At 39.1% G+C, this 25,840-nt stretch overlaps 1 protein-coding gene across 3 annotated transcripts in view; it reads left to right on the top strand.

Moving 5' to 3' along the window:
- The window catches only part of mctp2a (multiple C2 domains, transmembrane 2a), a 120,241-nt gene that overhangs the window by 17,014 nt on the left and 77,387 nt on the right, over nucleotides 1–25,840 (top strand). For all 3 annotated transcript variants that reach the window (XR_009825345.1, XM_062042581.1, XM_062042580.1), the window contains exons 9-17: nucleotides 2,747–2,920; nucleotides 3,528–3,658; nucleotides 3,747–3,933; nucleotides 5,806–5,899; nucleotides 5,982–6,084; nucleotides 6,157–6,259; nucleotides 6,330–6,431; nucleotides 6,519–6,593; nucleotides 8,017–8,136. Coding sequence is in view for 2 of the 3 variants with exons in the window: in XM_062042581.1 (XP_061898565.1) it covers nucleotides 2,747–2,920; nucleotides 3,528–3,658; nucleotides 3,747–3,933; nucleotides 5,806–5,899; nucleotides 5,982–6,084; nucleotides 6,157–6,259; nucleotides 6,330–6,431; nucleotides 6,519–6,593; nucleotides 8,017–8,136 (1,089 nt within the window). In the remaining variant the exon portion in view is untranslated. The remainder of the gene's footprint in view (nucleotides 1–2,746; nucleotides 2,921–3,527; nucleotides 3,659–3,746; nucleotides 3,934–5,805; nucleotides 5,900–5,981; nucleotides 6,085–6,156; nucleotides 6,260–6,329; nucleotides 6,432–6,518; nucleotides 6,594–8,016; nucleotides 8,137–25,840) is intronic.

Below are 25,840 nucleotides of genomic sequence, written 5' to 3'. Positions count from 1 at the left end.
ATGTACGAGCCAGTCTGGCCCACAACAAGAGGACAGAGAAAAAAAATGAATTTATTGACTACAACGGCAGACTTGCAGAAAGTTATTTCGGGTAAATAAACCATTTATGGTATTCAATTGGGGCGAATTCCAAACGGCTCGTATGGAGGAAGTATAAAGGAAGACAAGATTGTTTTATTAATATCTCTGCCATGCCTTCACTATTTGATTTAAAATTTTGGGGATTTATGCAGATCACAATACACAAAAACAGGTACTAATATAAGAAGAATTGGTTTTTCGTAATAGGTCCCTTTCTAAAGCATTATAAACTGTACAGGCATGTTTAGCTAGCCATGTCTTAAAGCACCATCTTCCTGAGGGCGTTTCAGTGTTATAACTTCACCTTTATCTTTAGTTTTTAGGCCAAAATGCGTCCATTCTCCCTTTTCTGTCTACACACTGGGTCTGCTTGTACTAAAGTACTCTGTGGTTGTGCGCTGCCGAACATGCTGCTCTGCTCGTAAACCCAGCAATGTCATGACGTGACGGCGACGCGCCGTCATGCCTGTAAAAAAAAATATGGCGAAATAGTACTTTTCAAACAGAGCATAGTACTGTTTTTTATTCATTAGTACTGCAATACTGTACTAGTACCGGTAAGCCGTACAACCCTAGTGCATAATAACAAACTTAATACAACTAAAACATAAATTAGCTAATCCTCCCACTACAGTACCAGTGCGTCCCAGCGCTAGGTTAAATTTGCTTGCATATTCTTATCAGACGGAAAGGGTTGGGAATAATTTTGAGGTAAACATTTTCTATGACGCGCCATGTCTTTTATTAGTTGCCATTTGACATACAACATGGGGCGGGTCCTACGCACAGTGCTTGATATTCGTATAGGGAGGGCATCCCTGGTTGTGCTGTATTGAAAATGGTATTTTCACAAATACAGAAATGAAGAGAAATTCCATGACCTTGACCAAAGTGGAAGTGATGGTACAGTGAGTGTATGTTCTTATAGGGGGACATACTAACTTACAACCCACTGTAATGCTGGCCATACATACTGCATTTTTGCATAATATGCTGATGAGAGAGCTGTGCGGTTTGCATCATTACTCACTGCCGCCTGCTGTCTCCGGTGCAGTGTGCCAAGTGTCCTGACTCCCAACACTCAGCCTGGAAGCCAGTGATGAGTGGGACTGTCACAGCCTGGGACATCTGGCTGCTCACTGTTGTACCGCTCTGCCTCCCTCTATGTCTTCTTGCCTGTCAGAAAAAAGATGTGCTAATGTCCTCCAACAGAAATGTGTTGTTACTGTAAACCCATGTCTTACTTTGAGACGCTCTGTGGACATTAGAAGGGTGTCAGGCTGAGGCAGGAGCAAGTACACACTGTGCGGAGCGGGCAGAATTTGCACATACACCAGAACCCTGAAGGGCAAACACAATTCGTAATAAGGTGCTGATCGAGATCTAATCTGTTCATTTTTCGTTCGCATATGAATGGAAATTCAACATTCTTACTCGTCATACAAAGGTGAAAATAAGTTTTTTTAAATTCTCATTTGTTTTAACAACTGCAAGAAAACTACATTAGCAGATACTATATATACAAATATAAAACCAGTATTTAGTTGTTTTTTTGGTTTTTAAGTGAATTCGATGATAATAACCACTGCTTAAGCACCAGCCTTTTAGCCCCCACATGAGAAAATGTCATTTTTTGCTCCCTTTTTAAAAAGCCTATAGAGCAGTGGTCCCCAACCACCGGGCCGTGGTCCGGTACCGGTCCGTGGACCGATTGGTACCGGGCCGCACAAGAAATAAAATTTAAAAAAAACAATTTGTTTTTGTTTTAATTAAATCAACATAAAAAACACAATATATACATTATATATCAATATAGATCAATACAGTCTGCAGGGATACAGTCCGTAAGCACACATGATTGTATTTCTTTATGAAAAAATAAATAAATAAAAAAATCCCCGGTCCGTGGGACAAATTTTCAAGCGTTGACCGATCCGCAGCTACAAAAAGGTTGGGGACCACTGCTATAGAGCCTCTCACCGCTGCAGTCGGGCGAAAGGCAGGGTACACCCTGGACAAGTCGCCACCTCACTCGAATCGAACCTGGGACCTTCTCGCCGTGAGGCATGAGCGCCACCGTGCTTTTTACCAATTTTCCCAGGAGATGTCCCATATTTTTAAATGCAAATGTTAATTCTCCTCTGACCCGTAGCATTAGACACACGTAATAAAGGTGTGAGATTTTTTGGGTGCCAAACTAACCACAACATTAGCACCGCTTAACGCATAAACACCTGATTTTTTATTGTTTATTTTATTTTTTGCAAAAACAACCTAAAGCCCTGTCCAGCTGTATACTAGTCGTGTTTAGCTAACTTTTACTGTAAATGAATATCGGCTCCAAATATCGGTTATCAGCCTCTTTGACTACTAATAATTGGTGTCGATATCAGCCCTGAAAAAAAGATATTGGTCGTTCACTAATACAAATACGTAGTCTTTGTGGTAATGTAGTATATACGGCCAAGTAGTGCTTTTCTATTTGGTGATATGGTCCTTTTGCATTTCTGTGGTCATCATCACATATTTCTTGTTCAGCTTGGTTTGACCTACTCATATATCGGGATTAAATGCCATTTGCCACCATTCTTAACAGGCAATTAATTGGTCTCTAGTTTCCAAATGATGTTGTTGCCTCACGCTTGGTGCATGACCACTATTTCAGCTGAAGGCCACACAGCTCCAGAGCCCGGCCGAGATGCAGAAGAGTCAGCTGAAGAGCCGCATGTGGACGGGGGTTCTCGCCATCACCCTGGTGGAGGGACAAGATCTGCCGCAGTACGGCCAAGGAGACATCTATGTCCGCTTTCGTCTTGGAAATCAGAAGTACAAGAGCAAGGTTAGACTTTCAAAAAAAAAGTCTCTTCTCCTTATTTCTCACCTTATTTTTTTGTTTCTTCATGCCATACTCTTTATACTTCAAGTCTTTCTTGCGGGGCTTCTCTGCCTCAGCGGGTGCCTGTCTATGACTCACCTCCACCTTGGCTCACTGGGCCGTTGCACAGGCAGCTCATTAGAGCGGGCGAGGCTGCCACTCACTTCTCTTCCCGCGCCTCGGCTGCCGGGCTTCATTGCCTTCATTTGCATACCCAGCGTGCCCCCGTTCATCTACCTGGACTTGTTTGCCTCCCCCTCTCAACCGAGGATTCTGTGGTGCGCATGTCCCGTGTTGTCGTGTCATTCCTTTGTAAACCCCTCCCTGCATGTTTGTTTGTTTGCTGAACAAAGCTGATTCTAATTGGGAGCCGTCAGTGTTTACAATCCCAGTGTGGCTACTGAAGTGTACAAGCATGCAAAAAAACCACCTTGCTTCTTCCTCTCTTGCTTCTCTGCGATTGTCCTGCATGATGATTCAATCCATCTGTCATGCAGGCGCTGTTCAGTTTGATAATGTGTCGAATGTGTGTGTGTGTATGTTTCCAATCCTGTGTCTTCATTGCCCTCAGAACCTCTGCATTCAGACCAATCCTCAGTGGAGAGAGCAGTTTGACTTCAATCAGTTTGCAGATAACCAAGAACCTCTGCAGGTGGAGGTGTATTCAAAGAGAGGCAGGAAGGGTGAGGAATCATGGGGAATGTGAGTATTTCCTAGTGAGTAATGCTAATGGTCCCCCTTTGCAGCCTTTTGCACCACCAATGGAACCATTTCCTCTTTTGTGTCGCAGGTTTGAGGTTGACCTGTCCCGACTTGTCCTCAATGAGAGGCAGCTCTACACTAATGTGCTGGATCCGGGGAAGGGCAAGCTGGTGTTTTTGGTCACCCTCCGACCGTGCTGGGGGGTCTCCGTGTCTGACCTTGAGATGGCTACTTTAGATAAACCTGATGAGAGAGACGCCGTGGTGGAGAAATTTGTAAGTTTTTACACTAATGATTGATCATTAAGAATTGAGTGATCTAATTTTATTAATTTGAAGATTTTTTTTTTGGTATTAAATAAGTATTGTATTTTTATATCTTCTCAATTGCTTTGTTAATACATATCCAAAGTATGGTGAAGCTGGGATTGGGTTGGAGTTGACGTTGCTCTATTTTCTTTTATTACATTAGTTACCAATCTGTGATTTTTGTGAATAAAATTAAAAAAGTAAACATTTTTTACAACGTTTTTTAAGTAGTACGTCAGCACCTAAGAGGCGCCTTTATCTTTTATAACCTGTTTTGAAAAGGAGTTAGTTTTATTTATATACCAAATACAAAAGAGAACCGAGCCCACAAGAGTCCCACCTCACAATTACCATTATCATCTTAGTTTTTAATGTTAAATAAAGAAATGTAGATTATATTGTCGAACCAATTAATATTTACAGTATTATCACACGGACACACACAAAAGTACTTTAAATTGGTACTGTAGACCAGTGGTTCTCAAATGGGGGTACGCGTACCCCTGGGGGTACTTGAAGGTTTGCCAAGGGGTACGTGAGATTTTTTTAAAATATTCTAAAAATAGCAACAATTCAAAAATCCTTTATAAATATATTTATTGAATAATACTTCAACAAAATATGAATGTAAGTTCATGAACTGAACATCAAATCAAGTAGGCTATTCCATTCAGTACAATGCAACAATGCAACAATGCAATATTCAGTGTTGACAGCTAGATTTTTTGTGGACATGTTCCAAAAATATTGATCTTAAAGATTTCTTTTTTTGTGAAGAAATGTTTAGAATTAAGTTCATGAATCCAGATGGATCTCTATTACAATCCCCAAAGAGGGCACTTTAAGTTGATGATTACTTCTATGTGTAGAAATCTTTATTTATAATTGAATCACTTGTTTATTTTTCAACAAGTTTTTAGTTATTTTTATATCTTTTTTTCCAAATAGTTCAAGAAAGACCACTACAAATGAGCAATATTTTGCAATGTTATACAATTTAATAAATCAGAAACTGATGACATAGTGCTGTATTTTACTGTTTTTTCTCTTTTTTTCAACCAAAAATGCTTTGCTCTGATTAGGGGTACTTGAATTAAAAAAATGTTCACAGGGGGACTTAACTGTTGAGAACCACTGATCTAAAGTGTATAAACTCTAGTATAGCCTGTAGAGGCCCAATGAGATTGATAGCTTTATAAAATAATCACATTATTTAAACATTTTTAAAAAGTGTTTTATGCAAAATTTATTGCACCGTTATGCTTAGTATATTTAGCACACCCCTTATGGCTGAGGAATTCACATTAGTCGCATAATTTTTGTCTTGACCTCTGTATGTATGATGAGATTATCGCAAATCTTCAAGATGTAACCTTTTAATCACATTTTAATAATAGGATATTGAGACTGATTTGGTGGGTATGAAGATTCCTTTTTTTTATTATTATTTTTTCATAAATGCCAACCTGTTGGTATGAAATTGTAAATGGCTAGATTTTGAAAGGAATATTGTACTGTATTTTCTATATTATACGATGATGTATATTTTAAATGTGGGTCCCTGTCTTTAAGCTGTGGGCTTCTAGGGATGACCTTTTTGCAGAATGTCCTCTGACATTAACAAATGAAACAATAATGTAATACAAAAATGTGTCTGTCTGTAAATAAATAAATATAAACTGTATCAGTTCAAATGTGAAAGGTACCCATTCTTTAATTTGTTCAATTTGCACATTGCCTGCAAAGTCATTTTGGTCAAATGCCCATCCTGAAATTCTGTTTGGTTTCCTGTCTTGTTTTACATTTCCAGATATTCATTATATTCCATTTTCCCCCCAGAGCTTAAAGAACTCCTATAAATACCTGAGGGAAATCGGTTTCATTCAGGTCAAAGTGTTAAAAGCCAATGAGCTTCCTGCTACAGACCTCAATGGTAACTACCAATTGTACATCACATCACGCCTCTCAGAATCATAACTGTCCTCACAACCAGCAACACTGTTTGTCAATTGCAGGAAGAATCAACCCGTTTTGTGTCATTGAGCTCGGTAACAGCAAACTCCAAACCCACACCGTCTACAAGACAGTCAATCCCGAGTGGAACAAAGCACTCACTTTGTAAGGAGGACATATTGCATGGCGTTGGGCGTGGTTCCTATTTCAACATTTGTCCTACACTTCACATTGCAGCCCAGTTAAGGACATCCATGATGTGATTGAGCTGACTATCCTGGATGAAAACGGAGACAAAGCCCCAAACTTCTTGGGCAAAGTGGCCATTCCATTACTGACTGTAAGTTGTAACTATCAGTCATCCCAAATGTAAGCACATAAAGTAAATGCATGTTTTACTGTCTGAAAAGGTTCAGAATGAGCAGCAGATCTGTCTGTTGTTGAAGAAAGAGGACTTGATCTGTACCGCTAAAGGAAATGTCACACTGGTGATAGAGGTTGTATACAACAAAGTAAGATATAATAAAACTATTTTAAAACAAAGTTGTATGACATACTTGGAAGTATGCAAATAATAATGTGGGGTTTGTCGTCTGCAGGTTCGGGCTGCTATTCGAACTTTTCAACCAAAAGAGGAAAAATTTACAGAGGAAAATGTGAAGTTTTCCAAAAAGGTATCACTGATTCTTGATGCTTAAAGGCCTACTGAAATGATTTTTTTTATTTAAACGGGGATAGCAGATCAATTCTATGTGTCATACTTGATCATTTTGCCATATTGCCATTTTTTTGCTGAAAGGATTTAGTAGAGAACATCGACGATAAAGTTTTGGTCGCTGATAAAAAAGCCTTGCCTGTAGAGGAAGTAGCATGACGTCACAGGTTGGTTGGCTCCTCACATTTCCCAATTGTTTACACCAGCAGCGAGAGCGATTCGGACCGAGAAAGCGACGATTACCCCATTAATTTGAGCGAGGATGAAAGATTTGTGGATGAGGAACGTGAGAGTGAAGGACCAGAGTGCAGTGCAGGACGTATCTTTTTTTGCTCTGACCGTAACTTAGGTTACAAGGGTTCATAGGATTCCACACTTTCTCCTTTTTCTATTGTGGATCATGGATTTGTATTTTAAACCACCTCGGATACTATATCCTCTTGAAAATGAGAGTCGAGAACGCGAAATGGACATTCACCGTGACTTTTATCCCTACGACAATACATCGGCGAAGCACTTTAGCTACGGAGCTAACGTGATAGCATCGGGCTTAACTGCAGATAGAAACAAAATAAATAAGCCCCTGACTGGAAGGATAGACAGAAAATCAACAATACTATTAAACCCTGGACCTGTAACTACACGGTTAATGCTTTCCAGACCTGGCGAAGCTTAACAATGCTGTTGCTAACGACGCCATTGAAGCTAACTTAGCAACGGGACCTCACAGAGCTATGCTAAAAACATTAGCTATCCATCTACGCCAGCAATTCCTCATCTGCTCATCAACACCCGTGCTCACCTGCGTTCCAGCGATCGACGGAGCGACGAAGGACTTCACCTGATCATCGATGCGGTCGGCGGCTAGCATCGGATAGCGCGTCTGCTATCCAACTCAAAGTCCTCCTGGTTGTGTTGCTGCAGCCAGCCGCTAATACACCGATCCCACCTACAGCTTTCTTCTTTGCAGTCTTCATTGTTCATTAAACAAATTGCAAAAGATTTACCAACACAGATGTCCAGAATACTGTGGAATTTTGCGATGAAAACAGAGCTTTTTGTATTGGATACAATGGTGTCCGAATACTTCCGTTTCAACCATTGACGTCACGCGCATACGTCATCATACATAGACGTTTTCAACCGGAAGTTTCGCGGGAAATTTAAAATTGCACTTTATAAGTTAACCCGGCCGTATTGGCATGTGTTGCAATGTTAAGAATTCATCATTGATACATAAACTATCAGACTGCGTGGTCGGTAGTAGTGGGTTTCAGTAGGCCTTTAAGTTCCTATTGTATAGCCAAGTCAATTTAGCAATAACCTAATTTCTTCCATCCAATGATATTAACTATTGTTCTGTCCCAATTGTTCCACTTTAGGTTCTTGCCCAGAATATATATAGGGTCCGGAATATCAGCACAGCAGTTCTGTACACGTTACAGTACATTAGGAGCTGTTTTCAATGGGAGAACACGCAAAGGAGTCTCATAGCTTTCCTGGTAAGCCCTTGCCTCACGTCAAAGGGGACCTAATCTACATTTAACACACGTCCTTGTGGTCTAGATAATATGTATTGGATATTGGGGGTATTTTTTTGTGAATTTTGCTCCACAGTCACATTTATAAGAACCAAACCAAATACTCCCCCTTTCCCCTTATCTTAATAACACTCGGTTTTGCTCGTTCACGTCAATCAAGTGATGCCCGATTTCTTCGTCAGATAACGGAGCAGGGCCAAGTGTAAGGGCCACACAGCCTTTGAAACGAAGTGAGCTCGGGGACCTCCCTAGATATCGAGTGCTATACAGCTAACAAATTAATCGCAAGAGTGTGGATAAAAATAACATAAAATAACTAGATGAAGCAATTCCTGAAGTAATTGCATGCGAATGCTCCAATGCTGAAGTTGAACTGAAATGCTGAAAGAATGTAGTATGAATGTAAGAATAGTTTGAATGTTGGAATGGTTTCAATGTTGAAGAGTTTGAATTTCCAGGAAAACCGGAATTTGCTTTGGAACTTGGGAAAGTGTTAGTTTGAATGTCCAAGATGAGTGGAATGTGTTGATGTTGGAGTGGTTTGAATATGTTGAAAAATGTGGGAATTGTGCATTTTGGAAAAATGTCACATTCATTTCAATGGGAACTTCCTGGAAATTTGGGAAAAGCGGGATTTAAAAAAAACCTAATCAAAAGCATGAATGTCCTGAATGAGCTGAATTGGTTGGTGTTGGCATTGTTTAAATCGGTCAAGAAACATTGGAGTAGTAACAGTTTTTTAATTGAAAAATTGGATTTGAATTTAGGGAAAACTGGGAAATGTTCAATTTCTTAAACCAACTTGGTTTTTTGCCCTGACTAAAAGGAATGTTTTGACTGTGGAACGGTGGAAATGGGTTGAAAAATGTGAAAGGAGTCATCTCACTAAAAAAGGTTGTAAATAAGGTTAGAAAAAAACACGAGTTCCTGGAAATTTGTTGAACGTGTAAGAATGATAGTTTGAATTTCCAGGATGAGTTGAATGTGTTGAAGGTGGAATGGCTTGAATGTGGGAATTGTGGAAGTTTTAAAAATGTATAATTCATTTTGAATGGGGAAAATGGTTCTAAAACTGGGAATTCTAGGAAATTCAGGATTTTTTAAAATAATTGTTGAAAAGGAGCACACAATTCCTGAACAGGCTGAATTCTTTGAAATTGGAACGGTTTGCATTGGAAGAAAAATGTAGGAGTTGTGGAACTTTGAAAAATGTTCCCAATCATTTCAATGGGAATTTCATTAAAATTTGACAATTAAAAATGGTTAAAACATTTTAAATGTTCTGAATGAGTAAATGGTTGGTGTTGGAATTTTTCAAAACGGTCGAGAAATGTTGAAGTAGTAACATTTTTAATTCAGAAATAGTATTACGGAATTCCTGGAATTTCGGGAAAACCGGGAATTTTTCCAGTTCAAAAAACAACTTAGTTTTTTTTCCTGATTTAGAGGAATGTTTTGATGGTGGAACGGTTGAAATGGGTTGAAAAATGTGGGAGGAGTAGTCGACAGGAAAAAGGGTGAAAGTTGGGTTTGGAAAACTGGGAATTATGGAAATTCCTGGAATTTTTTTAAACTTGTAAAAATTATCGTTTGAATGTCCAGGATGAGTGGAAAATGTTGAAGGTGGAATGGTTTGAATCAGTTGAAAAATGTGGAAATGGTGGAAGTTTGAAAAATGGCCAATTCATTCTGTTCTTCTTGATGTAGACAGGCGAAATAAAGTAAAAGGAGCCCAAGCAAAGCGTAACATCGCAAGCCTCGGCATCTTGAAAGTAAACAAACATTTGTCACATCTGCGTTACATCATTGCTGATGACATAGCGAGACTCAAGCGACGTCCGAATACCTAAAGGCCGATTTTCAACACTTTGCCATGGCACTAGATTATCAGGGCCAAGGTGGAGGGTTGAGGGGAAGGGGCAAGGGGGGGATTCGGATTTAGCCTTAGAACCTGTTTTTTGAGTCCATCTGCATGGGGCTCATTTGTGGAGGCGTTCCAAGATTGCGATCAGAAAAGGTCCACGCCCTGCCCTCTCCAAAATGATTATTAGAATGTATCTTTTGTGCCAAATAATACTTCATTCTACCTTTTTCTTGTGTTTCCTCAAACCAAGTCGGAATGTTGACGTCCTGTTTCATCGGCTTATCCAAGTTTGTAGTGGCCCAAATATCGTGGACAACTAAACCCAAAAGTGTTTCTTTGACATACATAGAGTCAGCGCGATGGCATGACAGGAGAAGGAATATACAAAAGCTCAGCGGCAGCAGTCTCGCTCAGCAAAGGATGACCACATATGTCAATCTGTGACATCACAAATGGCCCACTGTTAAAAAAAAAGACTCTACAGCAGAGGTGCCCACACTTTTTCTGCAGGCGAGATACTTTTCAGTTGACCAAGTCAACGTTTTTGTTAACAAGTTAAATGTGTTTAATGATAATACAAGCATGTTTAACACATACAGATTCCTTTCTTTCAGGAAGACAAGAATATAAGGTGATTGTGTTACCTAATTGTGATGACTCGCATTGATTGGAATCAGACAGTAGTACTGATAACGTCCTCATTTTCAAATGGAGGAGAAAAAAAGTCCTCCTTTCTGTCCAATACCACATGAAAGTGGTTGGTTTTTGGCATCTTATTTGTCCAGCTTCCATACTTTTTTTTTTACATTTTCCAAGAAATACATTGGCGGCAAACTATGTAGCTTGCTAGCTTGTGCACGCTAGCTTTCTGAGACTCTTATTTTGTTAGCACAGGCAGGACGAAGCAGGGCTTTTATTGTAAAGATAGGAACTGTGCAGTCGGTCTTTAGAATTTTGACAGCAGGTACGGCGCGAGAGTCTGTTGAAATAAAAAGTGTTTCTCGCCATCCTGTCGGTCATTTAAAAAAAAAAATATAATGATCTGGCAGCAGCCAGCGTCATCTCACAAGACCTTCAGGTGCCGTGAATGTTAATCAAGTGACGAAAGTGACGTCTTGGTGAAGATAGTTGATTTTAATTTCTTTCATGCCTGGCTGGCGATCGACTGATACACCCTCCGGGATCGACTGGTAGCTCACGATCTACGTAATGGGCACCCCTGCTCTAAAACCTAGCGGTCAGAGGCTTCCAAAACTGCCTGCAAGCTCACACCTAAATGCCTGTTGATTTGACACTTTGGTATTGTTTAACACAACATTGTAACAACATTAATAAGTCAGAAAAGACACAATTCCTCATAGGTCCCCTTTAATGAACGGTCTCTGAGACTTGGGGTGGACCATTTTTTCACTTTGTTGCGGCTAATCTGCGCTTTAGCCGTGTTCTCTCCCAGCCCGCCTTTTTTTTGCCCCATGAAACACAAAGTCCGCCTTCTGTTTTGGTCCCACGCGTATGGCTATGGATGTGCTTTATCCTTCAATCAAACCCCGGTTGGCTTTCCTTCACTTCTGATGACTTTAGAGTACATTTGAGGTTTGTGCATTTGTGCGTCTGACTTCTGAGCAAAGCCTCCTAACCCCAGGGATGGTGTAAGGAGGATCACGGTCTCAGGAGGAGTGACAGTCTGCCTCTGAGATTTGAACTTATGTTTAAATGTCTGTGTTTAGCTGTTTTTAATGAGGCGACGTGATCTGAGGTGCTAAGCTAAAATAATCTTGAATCACTCCGGTGAATCCCCCCTTGGTGCAGCACACGTAACGTCGTGATTAAGAGTACACTTGCCAGCGCCGTGTCAGGGTGAGGAGGCGGTCACAGACGGGGCGTGTGTGAAGAACTCTCCTTTCACCACCTTTCTTGTGTCTGCTCTGTCTCGGGATGCAACTATACCTGGTGTATTCTCTAAGCCCTTCACACTGATCCTGAGGAGCAAAATCCCCTTCGGCTATGGCCACGCTCGGTGTATCATAGCCTTTAGAGCAGCGAGACACGCCGACAGGAAGGCAGAGAACAATGCAGGCGGTTTGTATAAGAAGGATCGAGTGGGAGGTGGGATTGTGTCTGGGAAAGAAAGTTTGAGCTCCATAGGAGGAAGACGGCCAGGCTGACGGGTCAGCAGGATGAGGCCATATTCCTTCCACCTATAATTAGATTGTCCACAGGCGATGGGCACATGTGTTGGCACAGACTAATCTCTCATTTCCACCTTTTATCCCACCTGCAGCGGCAATACTCACTAAAGATGGACGTACACGGTGAATTAAGCCTGTTGCAAGCCCAAATCCGTGTCTTCTAAGTCTGGTCAAATGTCGTTGTGCTGTGTAGCAAAGCGGGTGGAACGAGGTTCGAGTGTCTTCTAGTTGCAACCGGTTATGTTTTTGTTTTTTATAGACTTTTCCCATTTCTCTGCATGCGCAAAGTTGATGAACAGATGGTTAAAACCATGTTGGAGTTTTTTCTTGGAGGCTTCAGCACAGGTCATGACTAGGCATGATATTCTGACATGATAACCATAGGCAAATACAGTACAGGCCAAACGTTTGGACACACCTTCTCATTTCAATGTGTTTTCTTTATTTTCATGACTATTTACATTGTAGATTGTCACTGAAGGCATAAAAACTATGAAGTAAAAACCATTTCAGGTGACTACCTCTTGAAGCTCATCAAGAGAATGCCAAGAGTGTGCAAATCCGTAATCAGAGCAAAGGGTGGCTATTTTGAAGAAACTAGAATGTAAAACATGTTTTCAGTTATTTTTTTGTTAAGTACATAACTCCACATGTGTTCATTCATAGTTTTGATGCCTTCAGTGACAATCTACAGTCATGACAATTTAAGAAACACATTGAATGAGAAGGTGTGTCCAAACTTTTGGCCTCTACTGTATATCTCAGTTCGACGGTGTCACTGTATAATTTACCTACTGGTATGATAGCTTAACGTCAACATGTTTTAGAAACTTGCTTATAAATATGTCCGCGGGTGTGTTTTGGTATTTGATGACTTTTGATTGATTTGCTTCCCCAATTGTAACTTTATTTTAGTGTTAATTTAAGTAAAACATAACAATATGCCTGGGTCTCTATCCTTCGATTGTGTCATGTTAGCCAGCTGGTGTTAGCCGTCTCAGCATGTGATATCTTCTTCAGTAACAATAATAAATAATAATAATACATTTTATTTATAAGGCGCCTTTCTGGGCACTCAAGAACAGCGTACAAGATCGAAACAATAAAATCGAATTGGATAAAAACAACAATAATAACAACAACAAAGATAGAGAAGTAAAGATGATTACAATGAATAAGCAGTCAGGAATAGGTGTGTTTTGAGTCTTGATTTGAAGAGGGATATTGAGTCTTAAGTTTCGAAGGTCTGGTGGCAAAGAGTTCCAAAGATGTGGGGCAGAGCGGCTGAAAGCTCGGGCACCCATGGTGGACAGTTTAAATAAAGGGACAGTCAGATGGATGGATAAGTTAGTATTTGTGTCACAAATACCAGATGCAAAGGGGATTTAGTTCATGTGAAAACAGCTTCAACTCTACCTTTAAGTATAGCATATATAGGTATGTGTGGTGAGTTTTAAAGTGTTGCCTTCTCTTTTCTTGCTGCCATGTCCGTAAGCACGTTTAGCACATTGGGCGATCTTCTTCCTCCAGCGTGGCAGTCTGTATTTGTATGGCTGCTAAAGTATTCCCAAACAGCCTTTTTTGTCCTTTTAAGATGGGGGTGGGGAGGGACTTCCTTCATCATTCAATCATCATAAGAGCTGTGTGCAGCCGCAGGGGTCCTGATACAGCTGCGGAACACAACCTAAAGGACTTTCACTTTTGACAATACCGTACGGACGGTATGAAAGAAAATTGTATTCGTTTTGAAACCGACGCTTTTTTATACGGCTGTATACTTAAAAGGGGTCATATTTTGATTTTTTTTTTCTACATTTAAACCACTTTATTGTGGTCTACATAACATGGAATGGTGGTTCTTGGGACAACATGTTGCATAGATGATGTTTTACAGACCGCTTTCAAGTCGCTTTGTGAACGTCTCTTCAGGATGTGCCGTTTAGTGGCCGGTCCTATTTACGTCCCTCCACTTCCACAGCGTCTTCCCCCCCGTTATCCATATTGTAGTTTTTAGCACTTTCATATGGAGTCTATTGACAGATTTAAGTTTGAACTATACGCTAATGTGTATTAGAAATGGCAACAGCAAAGGATGCATGTGCATGTATGAGTTAGTCTGCCCCACAACAAGAGGATAGCGAAACAGAAGGAGCTTATTGAGTACAGCATGGACTACACTGGCGGACTCGCACAAAGCCCTTTGGGTACATTTCTACCATATATGGATAATCTGCTGACGTCACACTTGGAAAAATTGTCACAAATGGGGCAAATTCCAAACGGCTTGTTTGGAGGAAGTATGAAGGATTGCATGATTGTTTTATAAATATTTCCACCATGCCTCCATGGTTTGATTTCAAAGTGTCGGGACTTATGCAGATCCAAAATACACAAAAACAGGTACCAACAGGTAAGAAAAGTTGGTTTTGCATTATAGGGCCCCTTTAAAACCAGTAACAGACTTATGCCTAGTCACGACATGCCGCTTTGTTATTAGCATTAGCAACTTCCGAATTACCTTTAACAGCTTAAAAAACAAACTGCAGTACTACTGTACTGTATATGTCCTTGACCCCCTTCAAAATCAAATCAGATATGCATTTTGTACATTTTGGGGGGAACCATTGTGATAAGTAGATGGTATTTGTCAAGCTGCTGCATGTCACACTTTTAAAACCCTGCATGTAATCCATCCGAGGGTGGGCTAGACCTTTGCATTTTTATTTTGTGTCCTACAAAGACACTTTTGGACAATTATACACAAAAATATATATGCCATAAATGTGTTTTATTTTGTTTTGTTTGTAAAACACACCCACAAAAAAGCAAGTTAATGCGGGTATCTTGGGATGTCCTGATGGCCTCCGATCCGATACATAGACAGCAAATTAATGAACTGAACATTTTTTACAAGTAACTAAAGCAAACACAATAACACATTTTTTATAAAGCATATCTTATTGAGTTTAGAACGTGCTAGTATTGTTGTTAATCGGGTGATGTATTCATCCATCCATCCATCCATTTTATACCGCTTGTCCTGTTCGGGGTCAATTTTTGGTATTTAATGCTACACACACATTTGTTTATTAAAATGAAGTGGCTAATGCACAAGAACTAAACAAGCAAAAACTACTATTGACTCCTATATAAATCATTTGGGTTCCTGTATCCAGAGACTTACTCAGTTAGCTTCATGTGTCGTCCTGCTCGGTGTGTGTGTGTGTGTGTGTGTGTGTGTATGTGTGTGTGCGTGTGCGTGTGTGTGGGTTTAGCATGCTTAGCCATTCATTTTCTTCTAGTCCTACTTGAAATAAACCTCCCTTTTGAAGGAATCTTTCAACTGAGTACACTCTTTAGCCATGTAAACACTGGGACACAAGCTCACCAGGACACAAGCTGCACTCAATATTAGATTAAAAAAGGCAAATATTAGCCCCCAATCAGATCCTGTATATATCTAATTGTATCCATAATATAGTGTGGAAAAACTTGATCTTGGACCCCAGTAAACAGCGATAACCCTTTCTCAAGTCCAACATCAGTGACTTTTGACCTCACAAATGTTATTTTTGACAATACCCACTGTCTCTACCCGATCAGTACAGGAATACCTGATCAGTCCACACATGCATGAAGACCACGCCACTTCCTGTCAACTTGTTTTACACCAGTTATATTCGTGCACGCTGTCACTGTTACCATGCCTTTCTTCTTTTTCCTCCTCTTTATTTCAATAACAATGTCATATAAAAGATTAAACACAAAACAAAAAAAATTGTATTTAAAAAAAACTACTTTTTTTTTACATCAATTCACAATACTGACAATTTAAAAGTCACTTTTTGTTAGGCCGCAGATATATATTTAAGTTAAGCCTCATCAGTAAATGATGCATATACAGTATTTGTCGGATCATGTTTTGTTTAGTGATGTTCTGTTAGTTTTGGACTTCCTTAGTTGTTTTGTGCACTTCGGGGGTTTGTTTTAGTCACCATGGTTACTTATGATTTTCACCTGCTTTGTACGCGCACCTGTTGCTCATCAGAGACTCTATTTAAGCCTGCCTTTTCCGGTCACTCGCCGTGGCTTCATTGTTTGCATTTGCAACAGTTACGTTGGCATTCTGGTTTTCGAGCGCATGATTCCTGTGCTAAGTTACCTTAGCTTCTAGTATTCCTGTGCTAAGTAAGTTTTTGCTTTAGCTTCTCGTGCGAACGGCACGCTTTCCTTTTGTTTCGTTCCTGTCTGTTGTAATGTGTATGATTTATGAGAAACAAATCATCTCCTACCTGCACGCTTTCGTCCGGGGCCGTCAGTTTTGCGTCCCGGGAGAACGAACCGCAGCACGCTGCACCCCACCGTGACAAATGGCTGAGCTACGTGACGTCATTTCTTGTGATGTCTCACGGGGCATTTCTTGTCGGGACGGGATTTGTTCCCAGGGATTCGAATAAAGAACCAACTCTTTTTCTTTACTATAGTGGTCTCGATAACGGGTACCGGTTCTCAAAAAGGGATTCGAGTCCGAGGACTTGGTTCTTTTCTTATCGAACAACCGGGAAAATCGGTTTTGAGCATCATCCGTAGGAGTCAGTAGCTAACTCATGCGTTATTCATTGCAATGACAGAAGAGTGGAAGTGGTTGCAATTGTGGCGATAATACTCCCTGCTTTTTGTATTTTACTCCTTGTTCATTTTTACATTCTTGTTCTGTTTTAGTACTATGTAAGCCAGACCTGGGCAAATTAAGGCCCGGGGGCCGCATGCGGCCTGTTAAGATTTTCAATCTGGGCCGCCGGACATTCCCAAATACTTTATTTACTTCTTTGAGATGGAAACTATAGCTGCCATTATGATGTGCAGTGATGTTTTCAAATTACCGTAAGTTTTGAACTATACAAAGTATTTCAATGGTCGGAATCTGCGTTTTTGCATGACATACTAGTTACTGTGGTAATCTAATTAGTTACTATGGTAATCTAAGTCACAGCAGCTCAGACGAGACACCAAGCAGTGTGGGTGGGGAGCGTTTCCACAGAGTGTTTCCAGAGCGGCCAGCCTAAAATGCGGGTGTCAGGGACAGACGCGGAATCAGATTTTTACAACAAAGTTCTAAAGCTTAGTGATATGTCAGATCGTAAGTGGGTTTTTTTTACCCTTCGCGTTCATATTTCGCTGTTTGTTGCATTTTTGTTGCGTTTCACTTGATTGTAAATGATGTCGATCGAGAGGGGGTGTGACGTTCATATGTTGTCAATATTCAGTGTTTTATCGTTCATAGTTAATATTGTAAATCCCACATTTTTTATTTTCATGTACATTCTGGGTGTCTCATTCAGTAAAAAAATAAAAAATTCCATTCCGTTTTTTAAGGCGGTCTGTCATAACGTTTTTAACATTTAATCAGACATTATTGTGAGGTGTTGTATTATTAGTGTTCCTAAAAATAGGTTCCAAGCACACATACTGTACAGCAGATTTTCACAGCTTATATATATATATATATATATATATATATATATATATATATATATATATATATATATATATATATATATATATATATATATATATATATATATATATATATATATATATATATATATATATATATATATATATATGTATGTATGTATACCGGCCCCCAGACACAATATTTTCTCTAAATTTGGCCCCCTAAATCAAAATAAAAATGCCCATGCCTGATGTAAGCATTTCTTTTTTATACAAAACAATAGTAAAACATTCAAAAATCATAGCACGTGAAGCCGCAGAAACTCCATCATAAAATATTGCAAGTCCAGGAAGCGACGTATTCTTCCGGGACCGATTGGGTATAGTGACACCCACCAACAAACCCTGTCATGTTGTAGAAAGTCCTCATTTCCTGTAGCTGTAAGGTCCCCATACTTAGTCTCAAATATCAGCATCGGACTGCACTTTTTTCCTGCAGTGATGTAGACTAAAATGAAGTACTAAAGATGGTTAGTTGGAGTGGAATGGTTATTTTAACAAGTATACGGCAGAAAAAGACCATTTGAGGATGATGATTCGGCCTTAGTGTGCCATGCCACTCTCCACTCTGGGTGCCCCTGCCCACTCCGAAGCCAACCTCCACACAGCGACCCCTCCTCCAAGTCATCATTCGCAATTAGGTTAGTGTTGGAATCTGTCTAAAGCAGTGTGCTTTAATGAAAGCAGCTCCCACTCCTATCTTTATATCTTTAGGCAGTGGTAATAAGGTAACTGATTCAGACATTGACAGATGGCCTCTCCTTGCCGGTGCGATGTGCATAATTATACCACTAGTGTCTGCACCTCTTCACGCCGGCTTCTCAGGGTACGCCGGTAGGAAACACTGCAGTTGTGGTCTTGCTTTAATATACATTACAATACATTATTTATAAAGCCGGCAGACCAGCGCTACAGCCCCCTTTTTTTTTTTTTTTTTTACACCACATACATCCTGTAATGCATTACCGCTGCTGCATCCTCTGCTGGGACTGCGGGATGCTGCCCGCGTAGTGCTTTACCAGAAATACTTAGCCATTATATCACTCAGTCCCACAGGGCAGTTTTGTGACCTGCACACGGCATGCAGCCTCCATTTTTATCCTGTTTATGCAGATTCATGTATGCATTATGAAGTGCTCGTTGCTGTGCGGTGTGTAAGGTATTCACTTTATTGCTGGTACACAAAGAGGATGGGAAAAGTGGGAAATTCTGTTTACTGACTTTTTTAGCAAATAACTTTTCTCTCAGGAGTCTTGGTGGAATATAATACTTTGCGCTGATAAGACTTTACATATCGTTCCCAAGTACTGAGTGAACTCTAGTTTAAAGGGGAACTGCACTTTTTGGGACTTTTGTCTATTATTCGAAATCCTATATGTAAGAAAGGAATGCATATATTTTTCCTTTTTTTATTGCATTCTAACTTGTTAATAAATGCTTGCAAAAGTCATCTCACAATAGCAATCTAACAATTTGAGTCGCTCTATTCCGCCTACAAAGCTCTCTAAAAACCTCCAACATTTTTTTTATACATGCTGTAAGCTTATATGCAATTTAGTAACAGGCACTATCATAACAACATGTAATGTTTACATATTTTGCTCTTTTTTTTTGTTGGTCCTCAGGCAAATCCTATTGTTGATGTAGATACCCATATTTGCTGTACATGCTTACCATAAATTGATTTACTTGGACCCCGACTTGAACAAGTTGAAAAACTTATTCGGGTGTTACCATTTAGTGGTCAATTGTACGGAGTATGTACTGTACTGTGCAATCTACTAATAAAAGTTTCAATCAATCAATCAAAACAGATTTACTGTACAAAAAAGAATTGTCGGATACTTCTCTTGTTGCCCTATTTGTATTTGACTTTATTAAACGGATTCATTTAATGTTTGGCGCAGCCGGACCGGAGCATTAGGGGATAGAAAAAAGAAAAAAAGGAAGACATAGGGGCAAATTGTGGGGATAAGACAGACAACAACAACAGCAACAACAGAACAACATCAGCTACGATATGAAAAATTATAGCATAGAGGCAATTAGTGTAAATATCAATAACACAGAAATGACATTGAACATTATTGCGCTACAAATGGAGCAATAAAAATACCAATAGAAAGAGCACTATTAATCATGAATAATAATATTAATTACCTCTTTTATCAAGAATACAATTGTTTCAAATGCAATTATACATATAACTAAATGAAAAGTCTAATTACAAAAGAAAGTAGATAAATGGAGGAAAAGAAAGAGAAGCAAACTATATTAACCTTGTAGATTGTTATAGTTAAAATAGGTTCAGCTTTATCATTGTGCTTTGTTTCCACTGGGGGGACAACGGTAATATGTTTGATGAAACGTGATTATATGCATGACTGTATGTAATGCATATGTGCTTGTGTATGTACAGTATGTGTATATGTATTTTTGTACACTGAATGTGCATGTGGATATACTGTATGTACCATGTGCGTATGTGTATACTGTATTTGTGTATGTATGTGGGCGCGTATGTACTAGAGATGTGGGGAAAAATCGATTCGAATTCGAATCACAATTCTCACGTTGTGCGATTCAGAATCGATTCTCGTTTTTTTAAAAATAGATTTTTTTTATTTTATTTTATTTTATTTTATTTTATTATTTTTTTTAAATTAATCAATCCAACAAAACAATACACAGCAATACCATAACAATGCAATCCAATTCCAAAACCTAACCCGACCCAGCAACACTCAGAACTGCAATAAACAGAGCAATTGAGAGGAGAAACAAACACGACACGGAACAAACCAAAAGTAGTGAAACAAAAATTAATATTATCAACAACAGTATCAATATTAGTTACAATTTCAACATAGCAGTGATTAAAAATCCCTCATTGACATTATCATTAGACATTTATAAAAAAAAAAAAAAAAAAGAACAATAGTGTCACAGTGGCTTACACTTGCAGCACATCTCATAAGCTTGACAACACACTGTGTCCAATATTTTCACAAAGATAAAATAAGTCATATTTTTGGTTCATTTAATAGTTAAAACAAATGTAAATTATTGCAATCAGTTGATAAAACATTGTCATTTACAATTATAAAATCTTTTTACAAAAATGTACTACTCTGCTTGCATGTCAGCAGACTGGGGTAGATCCTGCTGAAATCCAATGTATTGAATGAATAGTGAATCGTTTTGAATCGGGAAAAAAAATCGTTTTTGAATCGAGAATCGTGTTGAATTGAAAAAAAAAATCGATTTTGAATCGAATCGTGACCCCAAGAATCGATATTGAATCGAATCGTGGGACTCCCAAAGATTCACAGCCCTAGTATGTACCAATGTATATGCGTAGTTACCTATGTATGTATGAATTAATTTTGCTCACTTTAAGCACATGGCGGCGTAATAACTTTACAGACGCATCACAAGGTTCACCATTTCCTTCAAGAACAACTATTACTCATGGCAAACATTGTGAGAGACAACAAAGACTACTTTGGAGCACATGATGATCCAGAACCTTTTATTTTTTAACCTAAATACAAAGGGGTATGACCTACAAGTTTTAGAAGCTGTGTGCTAAGCAGATTTAGCTTTCGTGAAACACTAAGCATCATGTAGCAGTAGTGCTAAGTACCAGAGGTGGGACCAAGTCATTGCTTTGCAAGTCACAAGTAAGTCTCAAGTCTTTGCCCTCAAGTCTCGAGTCAAGTCCCGAGTCAAGACAGGCAAGTCCCGAGTCAAGTCCAAAGTCAAGACTAGAAAGTCTCAAGTCAAGTCCCAAGTCCTGCATTTTGAGTTTCGAGTCCTTTCAAGTCCTTTTAACCACAGACTAATATTTTTACACAGATTGTGTATGCTTTTAAAACGCTGTATTTATTTATTAAAACAAGTACATTTGAAATTGCAGGAAAAAAAATGGTGCTGACATTGCAATTCATAATAGCACTATTAACCAGTCATTTTAATAGTTTAAACAATTTTAAACATTTAACTCATTCCTTTACAGAATAAACACATTTGCAAAAACAAACATTAACATACTATTGGTTGTATTTTATGAAAATAACATTACCACAAAGTTGAGAAGGAGCAAAGATCTTCAATATTTGTATGTGAGAATCACAAAGAAATCTTCTGGGGGAGGATGACGCCCCTACAGGGGTTTGGTTTACAAACTTTCAGCCCCACCTAAAACAAAATTCACCAGCCGCCACTGATTATGATGCATTCTCATTTTAGGCAAAGTATAAGACAATACTTTCTTAACAGTATAATTGTAACCAGGAATAAGTCTTCAAGTAACAATATTCAAATACTAACATTGTTGGGTAAGACAGCATTTGGTTTTATTCTGAATCCAGTGAAACAGATTGGTGGTTTTAGCTGATATAAAGACTTTCAGGTGTTTATATATGTTTAAGTATTTGGCAGACGCTTTTATCAAAAGCGACATACATAAAAAATAGATATAAAACAATCACTGTAAACATGATCATTTAAGGGAAGAATGTAATACAAAATATCAATACAAAGTGTCAAGACAGAATAAACTCTCTGCTGCTGCAGCAACAGAGTTACAGTCTATAGGTCCCTAAAATATATAGATATCTAATGTATTCATACATTGTTTATGTAGGATATACGCATGTATATATAATCTAATCATATTGTTTCTTCAATTTAAAAATAGCTGACCGTTTTTTTCCCCCTTCTCTGGGATTATATTCCCAGTTTTGATCTCGGACGTCTGGTCATTTATAGCGTATAAGAATATTGTATTACTGTTAAGCAAACTATGAATAATAAAAACGCTGAAACATGTGTCCGTTATCATAGCTACACGTATGACAAAAAAAACGTGTGAAAATGAGTGGTATTCAGTGAGGTAAGATGAATTAAATTTGATGACAGTTCATTGCTCCTGCCAAATGAATTGCACTGAGTGGAGCGGATCACCACTCCAAGATGGCGGCTCCGCGTCTCGTCTGCGCCAGTAGGCAGTAGCGCTCAATGCTGCGTACCCTTATAAGATGTCTATGGTTATAACGTTAGCAGTGAGTTTACAGCCTCACTGATTTAACTACACAGCAAATAAAAGTCATGTTACTTAGCCAATAAACGTTAGCTCACATTCAAAACTTACCCTTCTTTGTGCAACTTCAAATGTCGAACGAAGTTGGAAGTTGTTGCGTCTCCGTCTGTAATATTCGAACTGCGTGATTTGCATACGGCAATTCGTTTTTTGTTGACCAAGTCGTAGTTTTTATACCCGAACGAAACCAACTTTGGCATAATTGTTTCTCACTGCCGCATTGTTTGACAACTCATGTTCGGTGGTTGTCCTGCAATTGGATTGGATGAGAGCTGTGGGATGAAAACAACGTAGATTTAATTTGATTGGCTGTTGTACTGACAGCACACACGCTGACGAGCAGCACACACGCTTATAGACACAGACGTATAAAATAAAAGATACGGAGCGCTCCCAAATAACTTTTTAAGGTTTGGGTTTTGGGGAAAGTAGCAAGTCATGTCAAGTCAAAAGCCTCAAGTCCAAGTGAAGTCACAAGTCATTGATGTTAAAGTCTAAGTCGAGTTGCAAGTCTCTTTACATTTTGTCAAGTCGAGTCTAAAGTCATCAAATTCATGACTCGAGTCTGACTCGAGTCCAAGTCATGTGACTCGAGTCCACACCTCTGCTAAGTACTAAACAAGAAATACAAACTGCGAACATAATGAAATAATCACTCACTGTACAATGTCTGCTCTCACTGATGGGACGTCAATATCTTCCTGTTTAAATGAAAAATTAATCCTAATTATCACGAAGGGTTAAAACAAAAGTGGCCGCAAACGAGTGTCTTTTTGTGTCTTAGTTGTATGTCAATGTTGAGCAACTTCTGCGTTTAAGGCTACAACCTTCTACTATCCAGATGAAACATAATTTATTATCTAGCTCAATATGTTCAGCTAGTCCCCCCTAGGGACTAGTTAGCTCTCTGTGATCACGGCGCGGCTAAAAATAGTTTGTCTGCGTTAGCGCTTATAACAACAATATTGCTAATACTTGGTTAATATTCAGGTTACAAGATGCAAATGGAGTATTGTTTGCTGTTTTTGGATGTTTTTAGAGGGCTTTATCGACGGAACACTGCAAAAACTGAAATCTAAGTAAGATTAAATATCTCAAATAAGGGTGATATTTGCTTATTTTCTGTCTGATAAGATCATTCTTCTCACTAAGCAGATTTTATGTTAGAGTGTTTTACTTGTTTTAAGGGTTTTGGTCCTAAATGATCTCAGTAAGATATTAAAGCTTGTTGCTGATATTTTATGACCTATATTGAGTAAAACATGCTTGAAACTAGAATATCAACTGTTGCAAAGCTGTGTCATCAACACTCACAAGTATAAAACTACTTTTTAAAGTAATAATTTCTTATTTCAAGCATGTAAAAAAAAAAATCATGACTTTGACACCATTGTGTCTCATATTAAAACAGATTAAAGTTAGAGTTCAAGTTAAAGTACCAATGAATGTCACTATAGTGGTTAGAGTGTCCGCCCTGAGATCGGTAGGTTGTGTGTTCAAACCCCGGCCGAGTCATACCAAAGACTATAAAAATGGGACCCATTACCTCCCTGCTTGGCAGTCAGCATTAAGGGTTGGAATTGGGGGTTAAATCACCAAAAATGATTCCCGGGCGCGGCACCGCTACTGCCCACTGCTCCCCTCACCTCCCAGGGGGTGAACAAGGGGATGGGTCAAATGCATAGGACAAATTTCACCACACCTAGTGTGTGTGTGACAGATGACAGCCAAATGGACTTTGCTGTTCTATTTTCAATGAAACAATAGAAAATACATACTCATATAGTAGTACAGTTGTTATTAGTGAGAATATACTTATTTTAAGGTATTTTGGGGTTCATTGAGGTTAGCTAATTTTACTTGTTTTGGAAAGTCTTGACAAGCCAAATTTTCTTGTTCTATTGGCAGATCATTTTACTTAGTTCAAATAAAATACCCCTAATTTTTGTATTTTTTTTTCTTGTTTTTGAACACTGACTTTTTGCAGTGAATAGCGTACCGCCATTTGTTGCTATGTTAGCTACCTCTTACCTGCTGTGTTTAACAACTTTAAAATGCATAAAATAAGGAAAACATGTGTTCCTGTCTCACGTAAGGATTGCGAATGATAGGCACAATTCCCCCCGAAAAGTTCAGTTCCCTTTTAAAGTAAAGTTTCCCGCCCCTGTAGAAAGTCCTGCTAATGAAGTAAAAAGATATGTGACAAATGACTGAGCTACATGACGTCATTTCTTGTGATGTCCTACGGGGCATTTCTTGTCAGGACGGGAGTCGTTCCCAGGGATTCGAATAAAGAACCAACTCTTTTTCTTTACTATTGTGGTCTCGATAACGGGTACCGGTTCTCAAAAAGGGATTTGAGTCCGAGGACTCGGTTCTTTTCTTATCGAACAACCGGGAAAATCGGTTTCGAGCATCATCCCTAGGAGTCAGTAGCTAACTCGTGCGTTATTCATTGCAATGACAGAAGAGTGGAAGTGGTTGCAATTGTGGCGATAATACTCCCTGCTTTTTGTATTTTACTCCTTGTTCATTTTTATATTCTTGTTCTGTTTTAGTACTATGTAAGCCAGACCTGGGCAATTTAAGGCCCGGGGGCCGCATGCGGCCTGTTAAGCTTTTCAATCTGGGCCGCCGGACATTCCCAAATAATTTATTTACATCTTTGAGATGGAAACTATAGCTGCCATTATGATGTGCAGTGATGTTTTCAAATTACCGTAAGTCTTGAACTATACAAAGTATTTCAATGGTCGAAATCTGCGCTTTTGCATGATATACTAGTTACTGTGGTAATCTAAGTCACAGCAGCTCAGACGAGGCACCAAGCAGTGTGGGTGGGGAGCGTTTCCAAAGAGCGTTTCCATAGAGCGTTTCCACAGAGCGTTTCCATAGAGCGTTTCCAGAGTGGCCAGCCTGAAATGCGGGTGTCAGGGACAGACGCGGAATCAGATTTTTACAACAAAGTTCTAAAGCTTAGTGATATGTCAG

This window comes from Entelurus aequoreus, linkage group LG03 (assembly GCF_033978785.1).
Source record: "Entelurus aequoreus isolate RoL-2023_Sb linkage group LG03, RoL_Eaeq_v1.1, whole genome shotgun sequence".
NCBI lineage: Eukaryota > Metazoa > Chordata > Actinopteri > Syngnathiformes > Syngnathidae > Entelurus > Entelurus aequoreus.
The sequence above is the reverse complement of the archived record's forward strand: the minus strand, read 5'-3'. Positions and strand labels throughout refer to the sequence as shown.